We start from the raw sequence: 16,495 nt of genomic DNA, 5'->3' as shown, positions 1-16,495 counted from the left end.
TATAAGCAATCTGAAATTCGTGGATTGTGATGGGGTACCACAGTTGAATTTAAAGCTCATGAGGCATTTCTAGGTTATATAACATTAGATAACATTCGCATATTAGCCATCATTGAGACTCACTTAGATAATTTCTTTCATTATAGAACAGTAGCAATACAAGGATATAACATCTATATTGAATCTTTATTCAACTAGGCAAGTCAGATAAAAACACATTCTTATTCATAATGACGCCTACACCAGCCAAACCAGGACGCTGGGCCAATTGTGCGCCGCCATATAGGATCCCAATCACGGCCCGTTGTGATATAGCCTGGATTCGAACCAGGGTGTCTGTAGTGACGCCTCTAGCACTGAGACCGCTGCTCCACTTGGGAGCCTATAGAAGAGACAGGAATGCTTATGGGGAAAGTGTTGCTATATTTATTCAGAACCATATCCCAGTAATGCTTAGAGATCTCATGTCAAGTGTTATTGAAGTACGGTGGCTGAAGGTTCACCTGCCTCATCTAAAGCCTATTATTTTGGGGCATTGCTATAGGCTAGCAGTCAGTATCTACAGTACCAGTCAAAAGCTTTGACACACCTACTCATTCAAGGGTTTTTATTTATTTTTACTATTTTCTACATTGTAGAATAATAGTGAAGACATCTAAACTATGAAATAACACATATAGAATCATGTAGTAACCAAAAAAGTGTTAAACAAATCAAAATATTTTATTTTTGAGATTCTTCAAAGTAGCCACCCTTTGCCTTGACAGCTTTGCACACTCTTGGAGTTCTCTCAACCAACTCCATGAGGTAGTCACCTGGAATGCATTTCAATTAAAAGGTGTGCCTTGTTAAAAGTTAATTTGTGGAATTTCTTTACTTCTTAATGGGTTTGAGCCAATCAGTTGTTTTGTGACAAGGTAGGGGTGGTATACAGGAGATAGCCCTATTTGATAAAAGACCAAGTCCATATGATGGCAAGAACAGCTCAAATAAGCAAAGAGAAACAACAGTCCATCATTACTTTAAGACATGAAGGTCAGTCAATCTGGAAAATTTCAAGAATTTTTTACGTTTTTCTTTGAGTACGTGTGTCCAAACTTTTGACTGGTACTGTATGTTTCCAAGATGTATTTTATAAACAATACAAAACATACAAATGACTACATCACACAAACATCACTACATCCCTCCTGCCCACTAGTCCCCACCCCTATCTCTAGCACCCTTATCACTTTCTGCCACATGGCCTCAAACTGCATTTTTTTTTTCATCTTTGTCGATATTATGGCAAGAACAGCTCAAATAAGCAAAGAAAAACAACACTCCATCATTACTTTAAGACAGGAAGGTCAGTCAATCTGGAAAATTTCAAGAGCTTTAGAAGTTTCTTCAAGCGCAGTCGCAAAAAAACATGAAGTACTATGATGAAACTGGCTCTCATGATGACCACCACAGTAAAGGAAGACCCAGAGTTACCTCTGCTGCAGAGGATACGTTCATTAGAGTTACCAGCCACAGAAATTGCAGCCCAAATAAATGCTTCACATAGTTGAAGTAACAGACACATCTCAACATCAACTGTTCAGAAGAGACTGCATGAATCAGGCCTTCATGGTTGAATTGCTGCAAAAAAAACACTACTAAAGGACACCAATAATAAGAAGAGACTTGCTTGGGTCAAGAAACATGAGCAATGGACATTAGACTCATGGAAAATTGTCCTTTGGTCTGATGAGCCCAAATATGAGATTTTTGGTTCCAACCTCCATTTCTTTGTAAGACGCAGAGTAGGTGAACAGATGATCTCCGAATGTGTGGTTCCCACCGTGAAGCATGGAGGAGGAGGTGTGATGTTGTGGGGGTGCTTTGCTGGTGACACTGTCTGTGATTTATTTAGAATTCAAAGCAAACTTAACCAGCATGGCTACCACAGCATTCTGCAGCGATACGCCATCCCATCTGGTTTGCGCTTGATTTGTTTTTCAATAGGAAAATTACCAAAAACACTTCCAGGCAGTCTAAGGGCTATTTGACCAAGAAGGAGAGTGATGGAGTGCTGCATCAGAAGACCTGGCCTACACAATCGCCCAACCTCAACCCAATTGATATGGTTTGGGATGAGTTGGACCGCAGAGTGAAGGAAAAGCAGCCAACAAGTGCTCAGCATATGTGGGAAGTCCTTCAAGACTGTTGGAAAAGCATTCCAGGTGAAGCTGGTTAAGAGAAAGCCAAGAGTGTGCAAAGCTGTCAAGGCAAAGGGTGGCTACTTTTAAGAATGCAAAATATGAAATATATTTTGATTTGTTTAACACTTTTTTTGGTTACTACATGATTGTGTGTTATTTTATAGTTTTGATATCTTCACTATTATTCTACATTGTAGAAGATAGTGAAAATAAAGAAAACCCCTTGAATGAGTAGGTGTGTCCAAACTTTTGACTGCTACTGTAAATAATGTGTGAAATGTTTAATGGTGTATGAGATTTAAACAAGGCTCTACTTTCTTGGGGACCTGAATACTGACTGGTTTTCATCAAGCTGTCTGCTCAAGAGGAAGCTTCTCAATGTAACCAGTGCCTGTAATCTGGTTCAGGTTATTAATCAACCTACCAGGGTGTTTACAAACACTACAAGAACAACATCATCCACATGTATTGATCACATTTTTACTAAAACTGTAGAACGCTGTTCTAAAGCTACAGTTGAAGTCGGAAGTTTACATCCACCTTAGCCAAATACATTTAAACTCAGTTTTTCACAATTCTTGACATTTAATCCTAGTAAAAATTCCCTGTTTGAGGTCAGTTAGGATCACCACTTTATTTTAAGAATGAGAAATGTTAGAATAATAGTTGACAATGATTTATTTCAGCTTTTATTTCTTTCATCACATTCCCAGTGGGTCAGAAGTTTACATACACTCAATTAGTATTTGGTGGCATTGCCTTTAAATTGTTTAACTTGGGTCAAATGTTTCGGGTAGCCTTCCACAAGATTCCCACAATAAGTTGGGTGAATTTTGGCGCATTCATCCTGACAGAGCTGGTGTAACTGAGTCAGGTTTGTAGGCCTCCCTGCTCGCACACGCTTTGCCCACACATTTTCTATAGGCTTGAGGTCAAGGCTTTGTGATTGCCACTCCAATACCTTAACTTTGTTGTCCTTAAGCCATTTTGACACAACTTTGGAAGTATGCTTGGGGTCATTGTCCATTTGGAAGACCCATTTGCAACCAAGCTTTAACTTCCTGACTGATGTCTTGAGATGTTGCTTCAATATATCCACATAATTTTACTTCCTCATGATGCCATCTACTTTGTGAAGTGCACCAGTCCCTCCTGCAGCAAAGCACACCCACAACATGATGCTGCCACACTGTGCTTCACGGTTGGGATGGTGTTCTTTGGCTTGCAAACCTCCCCCTTTCTCCTCCAAACATAACAGTGGTCATTATGGCCAAACGGTTCTATTTTTGTTTCATCAGACCAGAGGACATTTCTCCAAAAAGTACGATCTTTGTCCCCATGTGCAGTTGCAAACCGTAGTCTGGCTTTTTTATGGCCGTTTTGGAGTAGTGGTTTCTTCCGCCTTTCAGGTTATGTCGATATAGGACTTGTTTTACTGTGGATATAGATACTTTTGTACCTGTTTCCTCCAGCATCTTCACAAGGTCTTTTGCTGTTGTTCTGGGATTGATTTGCACTTTCGCACCAAAGTACGTTCATCTCTAGGAGACAGAACGCGTCTCCTTCCTGAGCGGTATGACGGCTGCGTGGTCCCATGGTGCTATACTTACGTGCTATTTTTTGGTGCAGATCAACGTTGTACCTTCATGCGTTTGGAAATTGCTCCCAAGGATGTACCAGACTTGTGGAGGTCTACAATTGTTTTTCTGAGGTCTTGGCGGATTTCTTTTGATTTTCTCATGATGTTAAGCAAAGAAGCACTGAGTTTGAAGGTAGGCCTTGAAATACATCCACAGGTACACCTCCGATTGACTCAAATTATGTCAATTAGCCTATCAGAAGCGTCTAATGCATTTTCTGGAATTTTCCAAGCTTTGTAAAGGCACAGACAACTTAGTGTATGTAAACTTCTGACCCACTGGAATTGTGATACAGTGAATTATAAGTGAAATAATCTGTATGTAAACATTTGTTGGAAAAATTACGTGTGTCATGCACAAAGTAGATGTCCTAACCAACTTGCCAAAACTGTAGTTTGTTCACAATACATTTGTGGAGTGGTTGAAAAACGAGTTTTAATGACTCCAACCTAAGTGTATGTAATCTTCCTACTTCAACTGTATACACGCCCCCCTCAGAGAGAGAGACACAGCTGCATGTGAGCTCTCACATTTTTCAAAATGTTTTTTACAAAAGGATAGATTTGGAGTTAGATAAACTTGGATTTTTTTGGCAGGTACATGTGCAGGATGCTACCTTCCACAGCATGGCCTTCGCTCCAGATCAAAACTCCAAAACCTAATTTTTACCAAAATTAACAAGGGGAAATTACTGCTTCCAAGGTTTTCTTTTTCCAAGCAATATGGAGGGTGCTCTAGCAAACAAACAGCAGAAACCTGAGGACACCATCCAACATGGACCTGAGTAAGTAGTGTTTGGTCTGATGCTGTTTTGAAAGCCATGAATAAAAATAAAAATAAGTACATTACAATGATTTATTTTATGGAGACTGAATGCTGAGTTAAGGCTCCCAGGCTTGCAAGGACAGACCAGATACAAGTTCAATTAGTACTAAGTTGTGAAGCAAAGGGTGTCGAGGCCTTTGGGCCCAACAAGTGGCAGGAGTCTTTGAAGCGTCCTCTGAAGCCCCCTTCTGCTGTTCAAAGAACATCCACTGGCATTTTCTACAAGAAATCTGCCTCCAGAAATAAAAGCTTCTCCCAAGTAGGTGTGACACCTACTTCTGTTACCTGCTGCACTGCTGCTTGGATTCCACCTGTTGATCTGTTCACCATCTACCCTGGCCTGTCTCCCCCTGACTAGTACAGGTACCCCCACCACACTCACCCCTCTCTCCCGAGCTTTCGCACGCCTCGAGGACTCACTGGGGTGAGTGACTCGTTCAGAGGCTAGCCCCAAGTCGTTATATATTGAATTGTTTTGTTGTGCATTTTGCTATTTTGCTATTTTCCTCATGACTCCTGCATACTTTGTTGACTACAAACTTTTTTCCCCAACCGTGGGACAGACTATGTTTGTTCCCACACTCGGGACTCTGACTCTCTATTGGTTAGACAGACTTTTGGCCTCCCATCCTATTCTAACCACCTCTCGCCGGCTTTGTATTCATGTTACCTGATGAAATTGCTGTACAATATGATCTTGTTGCCGTTTGATGCACATTCAGATGTCATAAATCAGCACTGCAGAGCTCTCCCTGTCCTATGCCATGCCTTGATTGTATTACTGTTGATGATATCTGGAAATGTGCATGTACACCCTGGCCCATCTACTGTTGCTAGCCCCAATTCTGACTTGTGCTCTGATATCTGCTTCACTGATTTCTGCTCTCGTAAAAGCCTGTGTTTTCTTCATGTTAACACTAGAAGTTTATTACATAAAATGGATCAATTGAAAGTGTGGGTTCACAGCTCCAATTCAGATGTGTTGGTCATTACTGAGACGTGGTTAAGGTAGAGTGTTTTGAATACTGACGTTAACCTTTCTGGTTATAATCTTTTTCGGTAAGACAGATCTTCCAAAGGTGGTGGAGTGGCAATCTTTACCAAGGATCACCTTCAGTGCTCAGTTGTCTCCACCAAGTCTGTCCCCAAACAATTTGATTTGCTGGTGTTAAGCATTAAACATTCAAATAGCTCTTTGTTGACTATTGCTGGGTGCTATCGTCCACCATCAGCACCGGCCTGTACCCTACCTGCCCTAAGCTCTCTCCTGGCACCTTACACTAAGTCTGAATTTGTCCTGCTTGGTGACCTAAACTGGGACATGCAAAACTACCTGACCAAGTCCTAAAGTAATGGGACTCTCTAAATATTTCTCAGATTATTACAAATCCCACAAGGTATGACTCCAAACACCCAGAAAAGGCTACTCTGCTCAATGTTATCCTCACAAATAATCCTGATAGGTATCAGTCTGGTGTTTTCTGTAATGACCTTAGTGATCACTGTTTTAAAGCCTGTGTTCTTAATGGCTGCTCAGTGAAACGACATGTCCTGATTTGTCATAGACGCTTGCTAAAAACCTTTAATGAGCAAGCCTTCCTTCATGAACTGACCTCTGTAAAATGGTATGGAATCAGCTTGATCCTCTCTTTCGAAGACGCTTGGACCTTCTTTTATGATATTTTCAGTGGTATTGTTAACAAACACGCCCCCATAAAGAAAATGAGAATTAAAAACAGGTTCAGCCCCTGGTTCGACCGTGATCTTGCAGAGTTACTCCACCTCAAGAATTGCATTTGGCGAAAGGCTCCACACACGCATACTCAGGCTGACTGGCTATCATTCAGGCAAATGAGAAATAAGTGCACTCAGGCTATCCGGAAGGCCAAAGTTAGTTACTTTATGGAACAGTTTCTCTGTGGGTCTAACCCCTTGAAGTTCTGGAAAACGGTTAAAGACCTGGAGAATAAACCCTCCTCCTCACAGCTGCCCATGTCCCTTAATGTTGATGATGTGGTTGTTACTGGCAAGAAGCACATGGCTGAGCTCTTAACCACCACTTCATTAAGTCAGGATTCCTATTTGACTCAGCCATGCCTCCTTGCCCGTCCAACATTTACTCATCTCCCACCCCTTCTAATGCGACTATCCCTGATGCTTCTCCGTCTTTTTCCCCTGCCCCGCAACAAAGTTTCTCCCTGCAGGCAGTCACTGAGTCCGAGGTGCTAAAGGAGTTCCTTAAACTTGACCACAAAAAAAACATCTGGGTCAGATGGTTTAGACCCTTTCTTCTTTAAGATTGCTGCCCCTATCATCGCCAAGCCTATCTCTGAACTTTTTAACATGTCTCTCCTCTCTGGGAAGGTTCCTATTGCTTGGAAGGCAGCCACGGTTCGTCCTTTATTTAAAGGAGGAGATCAAGCTGATCCTAATTGTTATAGGCCTATTTCTATTTTGCCCTGTTTATCAAAAGTGTTGGGAAAAACTTGTCAATAATCAACTGACTGGCTTTCTTGATGTCCATTGTATTCTCTCGGGTATGCAATTTGGTTTCCGCTCAGTTTATGGATATGTCACTGCAACCTTAAAGGTCCTAAATGATGTCACCACTGACCTTGATTCTAAGCAATATTGTGATGCTATTTTTATTGACTTGGCCAAAGCTTTTGATACGGTAGACCATTCCATTCTTGTGGACCTGGCTAAGGAGTATTGGTGTCTCTGAGGGGTCTTTGGCCTGGTTTGCTAACTACCTCTCTCAAAGAGTGCAGTGTATAAAGTCAGAACATCTGCTGTCTCAGCCACTGCCTGTCACCAAGGAAGTAACCCAGGGCTTGATCCTAGCTCCACGCTCTTCTCAATTTACATCAACAACATAGCTCAGGCAGTAGGAAGCTCTCTCATCCATTTATATGCAGATGATACAGTCTTATACTCAGCTGGCCCCTCCCCGGATTTTATGTTAAACAATCTACAACAAATCTCTCTTATTGTCCAGCAAGCTTTCTCTTCCCTTAACGAACACCTCCAAAACAAAGGTAATGTGGTTTGGTAAGAAGCATGCACCTCCTCCCACAGGTGTGATTACTACCTCTGAGGGTTCAGAGCTTGAGGTAGTCACCTCATACAACTACTTGGGAGTATGGCTAGTACTTGGGAGTATGGCTCAGCACATATCAAAGCTGCAGGCTAAAGTTAAATCTAGACTTGGTTTCCTCTATCGTAATCGCTCCTCTTTCACCCCAGCTGCCAAACTAACCCTGATTCAGATGACCATCCTACCCATGCTAAATTACGGAGACATAATTTATAGATCGGCAGGTAAGGGTGCTCTCGAGCGGCTAGATGTTCTTTACCATTCGGCAATCAGATTTGCCACCAATGCTCCTTTTAGGACACATCACTGCACTCTATACTCCTCTGTAAACTGGTCATCTCTGTATACCCGTCGCAAGACCCACTGGTTGATGCTTATTTATAAAACCCTCTTAGGCCTCACTCGCCCCCTATCTGAGATATCTACTGCAGCCCTCATCCTCCACATACAACACCCGTTCTACCAGTCACATGCTGTGTGACTGGTAGAACGACCTTGCTGTGTTGTCATGTGTTTCCGTCTTGCTATGTTGTTATCTTAGGTCTCTCTTTATGTAGTGTTGTCTCTCTTGTTGTGATGTGTGTTTTGTCCTATATTTATATTGTATTTATTTTTAATCCCAGGCCCCCGTCCCCGCAGGAGGCTTTTTGTCTTTTGGTAGGCCGTCATTGTAAATAAGAATTTGTTCTTAACTGACTTGCCTAGTTAAATAAAATAAATAAATAGAAAATAGTAATAGTAAACAGTATGGCAGCAGCATAAGTGGGCTGTGTGTGTGTGTGTGTGTGTGTGTGTGTGTGTGTGTGTGTGTGTGTGTGTGTGTGTGTGTGTGTGTGTGTGTGTGTGTGTGTGTGTGTGTGTGTGTGTGTGTGTGTGTGTGTGTGTGTGTGTGTGTGTGTGTGTGTAAGAGTGCCATTTTTGCCCTGATAGGTGGATATACACGTAAACAGGGTCTGAAAAGTGACTGGTAGCAGGAATACTCATGGTAATATATACAGTGCATTCTGAATGTATTCAGACCCCTTCCCTTTTTCCACATTTTGTTACGTTACAGCCTTATTCTAAAATTGATTTTTTTTTAAATGTCCTCATAAATCCTCACACAATACTCAATACACAAAGTGAAAACAGGTTTAGCATTTTTGCTAATTTATTAAAAATAAAAAACAGATACCTAATTTAAATAAGTATTCAGACCCTTTGCAATGAGACTTGAATTGAGGTCAGGTGCATTCTGTTTCCATTGATCATCCTTGAGATGTTTCTACAAATTGATTGGAGTCCACCTGTGGTAAATTCAATTGATTGGACATGATTTGTAAAGCCACACACCTGTCTATATAAGGTCCCACTATATAAGGTCCCAGTTGACAGTGCATGTCAAAGCAAAAACCAAGACATGAGGTCGAAGAAATTGTCTGTAGAGCTCTGAGAGAGGATTGTGTCGAGGCACAGATCTGGGGAACGGTACCAAAAAATGTCTGCAGTATTGACGGTCCCCAAGAACACAGTGGCCTCCATGATTCTTAAAAAGAAGAAGTTTGGAACCACCGAGACTCTTCCTAGAGCTGGATGCCCGGCCAAACTGAGCAATCAGGGGAGAAGGGCCTTGGTCAGGGAGATGACCAAGAACCTGATGGTCACTCTGACAGAGCTCCAGAGTTCCTCTGTGGAGATGGGAGAACATTCCAGAAGGACAACAACCTCTGCAGCACTCCACCAATCAGGGCTTTATGGTAGATTGGCCAGACTGAACCACTCCTCAGTAAAAGGCATATAAATGCCCGCTTGGAATTTGCCAAAAGGCACCCAAAGGACTCTCAGACCATGAGAAACAAGATTCTCTGGTCTGATGAAACCAAGATTGAACTCTTAAGCCTGAATGCCAAGCGTTAAATCTGGAGAAAACCTGGCACCGTCCCTATGGTGAAGCATGGTGGTGGCAGCATCATGCTGTGGGGATATTTTTCTGAGGCAGGGACTGGGAAACTAGTCAGGATCGAGGGAAAGATGAACGGAGCAAAGTACAGAGAGATCCTTGATGAAAACCTGCTCCAGAGTGCTCAGGACCTCAGACTGGGGCGAAGGTTCACCTTCCAACAGGATAACAACCTTAAGCACACAGCCAAGACAATGAAGGAGTGGCTTCGGGACAAGTTTATGAATGTCCTTGAGTGGCCCAGCCAGAGCCCAAACTTGAACCCAATCTAACATCTCTGGAGAGACCTGAAAATAGCTGTGCAGCAACGCTCCCCATCCAACCTGACAGAGCTTGAGAGGATCTGCAGAGAAGAATGGGAGAAACTCCCCAAATACAGGTGTGCCAAGCTTGTAGCGTCATACCCAAGAAGACTCGAGGCTGTACTCGCTGCCAAAGGTGCTTCAACAAAGTACTGAGAAAAGGGTCTGAATACTTATGTAAATGTGATATTAACTTTTTTGTTTAAAATAAATAAATTTGTAAACATTTCTAAAAACCTGTTTTTGTTTTGTCATTATGGGGTGTTGTGTGTAGCTTAATGAGGGGAGGGGGAAAACATTTTCATCCATTTAAGAATAAGGCTGTAACATACATTTTGGGGGGGAAAAGTCAAGGGGTCTGAATACTTTCCGAATGCACTGTACATAAATACATGTAAAAAGGAGTAATATTGGCCAGTAGCAGGATAAATAGATAGATACTAATGGTAATGGAAATCAATCATCAATCATTTAGAGAGTTACATCAAACATCTGTTGTCTTCATCACGTAGATAACTTGTAATTACCATCTAAATCTCCTCATTATGCCTGGGTCACGAGGCCTTTGTCATTAATAGTAGTTTTCCACATTCAATGAGCTATTCTGGGCTGGGCTCATTATCATTCAATGGTTCCTCACTTGCTACCAGAGGTGTAACATAGTTAATTACAACTACTCTATTTATACTAATTGATTTACTTTTCTGAGTACTTATATTACTTATTTTTATGTTTCAGTAACTTTTCTTCTACTTGAGTAGGATATTTCAGTACTCTCCAACTGGTGAGTGGGTGGAAGAGGGGGTTTGTGAATGAGTGAGTGAGTGAGTCAGTAAGTGAATAGTTAATAATATATTTAATTTTTAAATTAGCTACTATTTATTTTTACTTTAGTCGTTTTTTTTAACCAGTAATTGTACTTCTACTTGAGTCAAATGTAATTCAAGTAACATTACTTCTACTTGAGTATATTTTTGTACTCTTTCCACCCCCTTATTTACAAACAAACACTTGAGAGTAAAGTCTGAACTGCATTGGCTACAATCCAGTAACAACATCCGGTCCTTCATTTCACATGTACATTAAACATTTTATGTCATGTAGCAGACGCTCTTATCCAGAGCGACTTACAATTAGTACATTCATCTTAAGATAGCAAGGTAAGACAACACATCACACAATCTTATCAAGTACCTTTTCCCTCAACAAATGGAAACAAGATACAGGCCGTTACTACATTCCACTGTAGTCAAGGCCTTTGCGAAATTTAACACATGTATTTAAAATATTCCAACTCAATACATTATATAGAATTCCACAATGTAGTAATTACATTTTTTTTAAAGTGCTCAATTACAGAGTAGACAAGATACAGTAGGTCGACTATAATTTGTAGTCAATATCTCGTGACCGGAGAAAACAACCAATGAAAACAACAGCGAAACTCGTGACGTCTCCTAGATCCCTCGTTCCAATTGGCCATAAATGACCGAGTTCCGGTTAACCGCCCAACCCCCACGAGCCCCTATAAAACCCTGGTGAGAGACAAAGAACCATCTAGTCCAGCTGATCCGACCCAGACAGGTCCCTGCTGCATGAAAACTCTCCCGACATAGGCGTCAGGATCCCAGACTGACTGCGGAGGTTTAAACTCCTGGGACGCGAATGAAGAAACTTCTCCTGCTTCACTTCACATACAGAGGTTTAGTGAGAAAAGGGAAAAAGAGTAAAAGAAGGAAATGGATCGTTTTAAATTGCGAAAAGCTGAACCCAAAGATGTGCCTGACATACTACGACTCATAAAGGTAGGCCTAAAACTTCCCCCAAAAAACTTTGACAAGGAGTTGACCCATACGTTGTTGTTATTTTGTAGCCCTGGCTAGGCTAAGCCGAGTCGGAACCGTTTTGTTTGACTGCATTGAGAGACTCCGCAAATGTGTCTGTCTTGAAGGTGGCATAAATACCGACAATTTCTGCTGTATATCAGTAGGTATCACAGTTCGCTCTGTAGTTTTGTACCTTTGGCTTTATTACGTTGGCAACGAGCCAGTTTTTCTCTGTGGTTATAAGGTTAAACGCTGTTCTCTTCGATGACGGTCAGTTATCTCAGTGACCTTTAAACTCTCCCTACTGACCCGCTCTTGGGTTTTGATTCTGAAATGTTTTTTCTGTTCAGGAACTGGCTAAATATGAAGACATGGAAGATCAAGTGCTACTGACTGAGAAAGGTGAGTGTGAATTAAAGCTACGCATTTCTGTCTCGGGCACCGTGCGACTGCAGTGCATGCAGAGTGTAAGGCTTTTTTTTTTTTTTTTTTTTACGTTTGTGATAACAGATCTGCTCGAGGACGGATTCGGTGACCATCCATTTTACCATTGCATCGTGGCGGAAGTCCCCAGTGAGAAGCAGAGCAACAACGGTAAAATTCTATACCTCAAATAATATCACCTGTTCCCTGGAGTACACCTGTAAATCTAAGAATTGGGTGGATATGCTGAGTGTGACATACGAGTGTTATAGCAAACTATATCAGATGGGTGTGAATGAAATGGTGCATATGTTTCTGCACCATGGGAATCCCTAGTATGTAACTACTTCCCCTATGCCATACCTAAAGCAAACCTGTTAGCCAATATGTACTGTTTCCTATCTACACACACATTTCCTTACAATAGTTATGTGATACATAATGATGACAGTTGGTGTCTTGTTTGAAACATTGTTGCTGTATGCTCACATCTCTCAGCGACAGGCTGGTTTGTATAGTGTCTAGGCCTACTTCCTGTTATGATGTGGATGTCACTCCGATGTAGGCCAGACACACTTGTGCGATACACACCCGCTAACCAACTTCCGTTGGAAGCTTCTCTGAGCTAGAACAGCCTGTCTCCACGCATCAGTTCTCACAACACAACCAACTGACACATCTCCTCTTTACACAGTCCCCTGGCAACCAGACTGAGTTAACCACTGAAAGTACAAGTTAATCTTAACCATAGATCTATGAGCAGCTCTGCCCCTCCAAGTCCTAACCACCCTTAACCATTTAGGGAGATGCTAAACGGACCTTAGATTAGTGTCTTGTAACTCCAGTACAAGCTGTTACATTACATCTGGCTTGTTTTTAATGTGTGTGGGTTTACTTCTGTGTCCAGGTCCTGTAGTGATTGGGTTTGCCATGTACTACTTCACCTATGACCCCTGGATTGGCAAGCTGCTTTACCTGGAAGACTTCTTTGTCATGGAAGAGTACAGGGGTAAGCAAAATAACTATTCCTCCTACTCTTTTGCCTTCCTTTCCTCTCGAACCTGACCAGTAACCATTATCTCATTCTGTCATCCTTCCACCAGGGTTTGGCATCGGCTCAGAGATCCTCAAGCTCCTCAGTCATGTGAGTAATTTAGGAGTTATGACCCTGTACAAACATGGCAACTAGATGGGAGCTGTCAGTCAGTTACATGGCTCTGGCCAGAATCCAGTTGTAGGTCAATGCCTCAAACAGAATCCCATATAGAGCCCATTTCATTTATTCTTTGTAAAGACTGATTCAGTTCTTCTGTGCATTTTTGGTTATTGCTGTTGAAATGATCAATGAATGTGTTGGGAAAAGATGTAGGTATGAAATGCTGCTTTTAGATGTGGATGGCTTTGTGAAGGGGGGGCTTGCTGTCAGATGCATGTGTGCTAACACCTGCCCTCCCTTCCTCTCTCCCCCTCAGACAGCAGTCAAGACTCGCTGCAGCAGCATGCACTTCATCGTCGCTGAGGGCAACCAGGCGTCGATAGAGTTCTACAAGCGTCGTGGCGCAGCTGACCTCTCTCTGGAGGAGGGATGGAGGCTCTTCAAGATCGACAAGAGCTCCCTCCTCAAGATGTCCTCCGGCCCCGAAGAGTGAGCTGGCCCCAAGACACATAGAAAGATGGGAGTGAGACTTGGGTCAATTGAATTATTTGCCTGTCTCACTTCAGCAGTTGGGGAGGGGGGTGACTACTGACAGATTACGATTAAAAGGGGCATTAAACATTACTAATCATGTGTACTAACTTAATTTCGGGTTCTGTTTTAGATTAGTTTACATCTGAAGCCATTGTTTTAGTAGTTGTAGGATATATATTTTTTCTGCTAATCAACACCATAGGATTCCTAGCGTTCTCTGTAGTTCAAATGTTTGGTGTAATTAAAAGTTTCAGAGCACATTTGTGTGGTGACTGATTTCTCTAGCGCTAAGAGGGGAAATTAAATCCCTGGCCGCCAATGCAGGTAGGGTTAGGTCAGAGGTTGGGGATCATGACGATGTGGAAAGGGAGGGCTTTACAGAACATGCATCACTTCATATGCCCTTTGTCCTCCGTCTCTTGGAGTCATTTCAGAATGTCATCAAGACACTTAAATGCAGCCTTGTCCTCTTGCTCCTCCATCTGTCATACCTTCTCTGAAAGGGGGATGTGTGGTCTATTAGTCCACAGAGAGGAACACTTAGTTACTGCACTGACCTTGGAAAGACGCCAAACTGTCACAGTATCTAATGCTCAGACACACACACATCCTAGTCAGATTTAGCAGAAACCAGGGGTGTAGAAATGCATATCAGTGGGATGTCTGGTGTTCACTGACTGTATTTTGAACATTCAGTGCAGCAATGCCTGAACCACACACACAGCCAGAACCCATCACTGTAGTGGCCCTGTAGCGTTTAGAGAATATTACACTCTCCTGTCGTCTCCTCCCCCAACCCCTTGCCCAGGCAGAGACAGATCCTCTTTACTGTAACCGCAATCATCTCTAGACACTTGTACTCCACTATAAACCTTACTAAGAACTCAAATCTCCTGAATGTTTCTTTGGCATTACTCCATAAAATACAATGAAGGACATAAATAGGGCAGGACAGTGACTTAGTTACTGTTGAGCCACATACAGCATAGACTGTAATATTTACAGTGCATTTGGAAAGTATTCAGACCACTTTTCCCACATTTTGTTACATTACAGCCTTATTCTAAAATGGATTAAATTCAATTTTCCTCAGTCTACACCCAATACCCATAATGACAAAGTGAAAACAGGTCTTCAGAAAATGTGATATAATTCCAACAAACCTCATTTACATTAGTATTGAGATCTTTTACTATGAGACTTGAAATTGAGCTGAGGTGCATAGTTTTTCCATTGAACATCCTTGATGTTTCTACAACTTGATTGGAGTCCACCTCTGGTAAATTCAATTGATTGGACATGATTTCAAGAAACACAGTTGTCAGCGTAAAAACCAAGCCATGGGGACAAAGGAATTGTCCGTATAGCGCCGAGACAAGATTGTGTCAAGGGAAGGATATCAAATTTCTGCAGCATCGAAGGTCCCCAGGAACAGTGGCCTCCATTCTTAAATGGAAGTTTGGAACCACCAAGACTCTTCCTAGAGCTGGCTGCCTGGCCAAATGAAACAATCAGGGGAGAAGGGCCTTGGTCTGGGAGGTGAGACAGAACCTGATGGTCAATCTGACAGAGTTCCTGAGTTCCTTTGTGGAGATGGTTGTTCTTCTGGAAGGTTCTCCCGTCTCTGCAGTACTCCACCAATCAAACCTTTATGGACGAGTGGCCAGACAGAAGCCACCCCAACCCGCTTGGAGTTTGCCAAAAGGCACCCGACCATGAGAAACAAGATTCTCTTTGGCCTGAATGCCAAGCTTCAAGTCTTGCGGAAACCTGGGACCATCCCTAAGTTGAAGCATGGTGGTGGCAGCATGGTGGTGGCAGCATCATGCTGTGGGGATGTTTTTCAGTGACAGGGACTGGAAAACTAGTCAGGAATGAGGGAAAGATGAACGGAGCAAAGTACAGAGAGATCCTTGAAAACCTGCTCCAGAGCGCTCAGGACTACAGACTGGGGCAAAGGTTTGTTGCCCTTCCAACAGGACAACGACCCTAAGCACACAGCCAAGACAACACAGGAGTGGCTTTGAGACAAGTCTTTGAATGTCCTTGAGTGGCCCAGCCAGAGCCCAGACTTGAACCCGATCTAACATCTCTGGAGAGACCTGAAAATAGCTGTGCAGCGACGCTCCCCATCCAACCTGACAAGGCTTGAGAGGATCTGCAGAGAACAATGTTAGAAACTAACCAAATACAGGTGTGCCAAGCTTGTAGCATCATACCCAAGAAGATTTGAGACTGTAATCGCTGCCAAAGGTGCTTCAACAAAGTACTGAGTAAAGGGTCTGAATACTTATGTAAATATGATATTTCAGTTTATTTTCCAAAATATCTAAAACCTGGTTTTGCTTTGTCCTTATGGGCTATTATGTGTAGGTTGATGAGGGGAAAAACAATAAATTGAATCAACTTTAGAATAAGGCTGTAACGTAATAAATTGTGGGAAAAGTCAAGGGGTCTGAATATTTTCCGAATGCACTGCACATCTGAGAGGGCGGGGAAGAGAAGAGGGAAAAAGAGACAGCATCCTTTATCTCCAGACAGGGAATAATATTTTCATCCTAGATTCC

At 42.3% G+C, this 16,495-nt stretch overlaps 1 protein-coding gene across 1 annotated transcript; it reads left to right on the top strand.

The window, feature by feature from the left end:
- The first annotated feature begins 11,528 nt into the window (after positions 1 to 11,528).
- LOC106590486 (diamine acetyltransferase 1) lies at positions 11,529 to 14,186 on the top strand. The gene is made up of 6 exons (XM_014181565.3): positions 11,529 to 11,794; positions 12,166 to 12,217; positions 12,326 to 12,409; positions 13,146 to 13,247; positions 13,342 to 13,382; positions 13,711 to 14,186. Exons 1-6 carry the CDS (start codon positions 11,729 to 11,731, stop codon positions 13,885 to 13,887), a joined length of 522 nt encoding a protein of 173 aa, XP_014037040.1. The 5' UTR covers positions 11,529 to 11,728; the 3' UTR covers positions 13,888 to 14,186.
- Positions 14,187 to 16,495: the final 2,309 nt, after the last annotated feature.

This window comes from Salmo salar, chromosome 29 (assembly GCF_965601325.2).
Source record: "Salmo salar chromosome 29, fSalSal1, whole genome shotgun sequence".
In the NCBI taxonomy this organism is placed as follows: domain Eukaryota; kingdom Metazoa; phylum Chordata; class Actinopteri; order Salmoniformes; family Salmonidae; genus Salmo; species Salmo salar.
The sequence above is the reverse complement of the archived record's forward strand: the minus strand, read 5'-3'. Positions and strand labels throughout refer to the sequence as shown.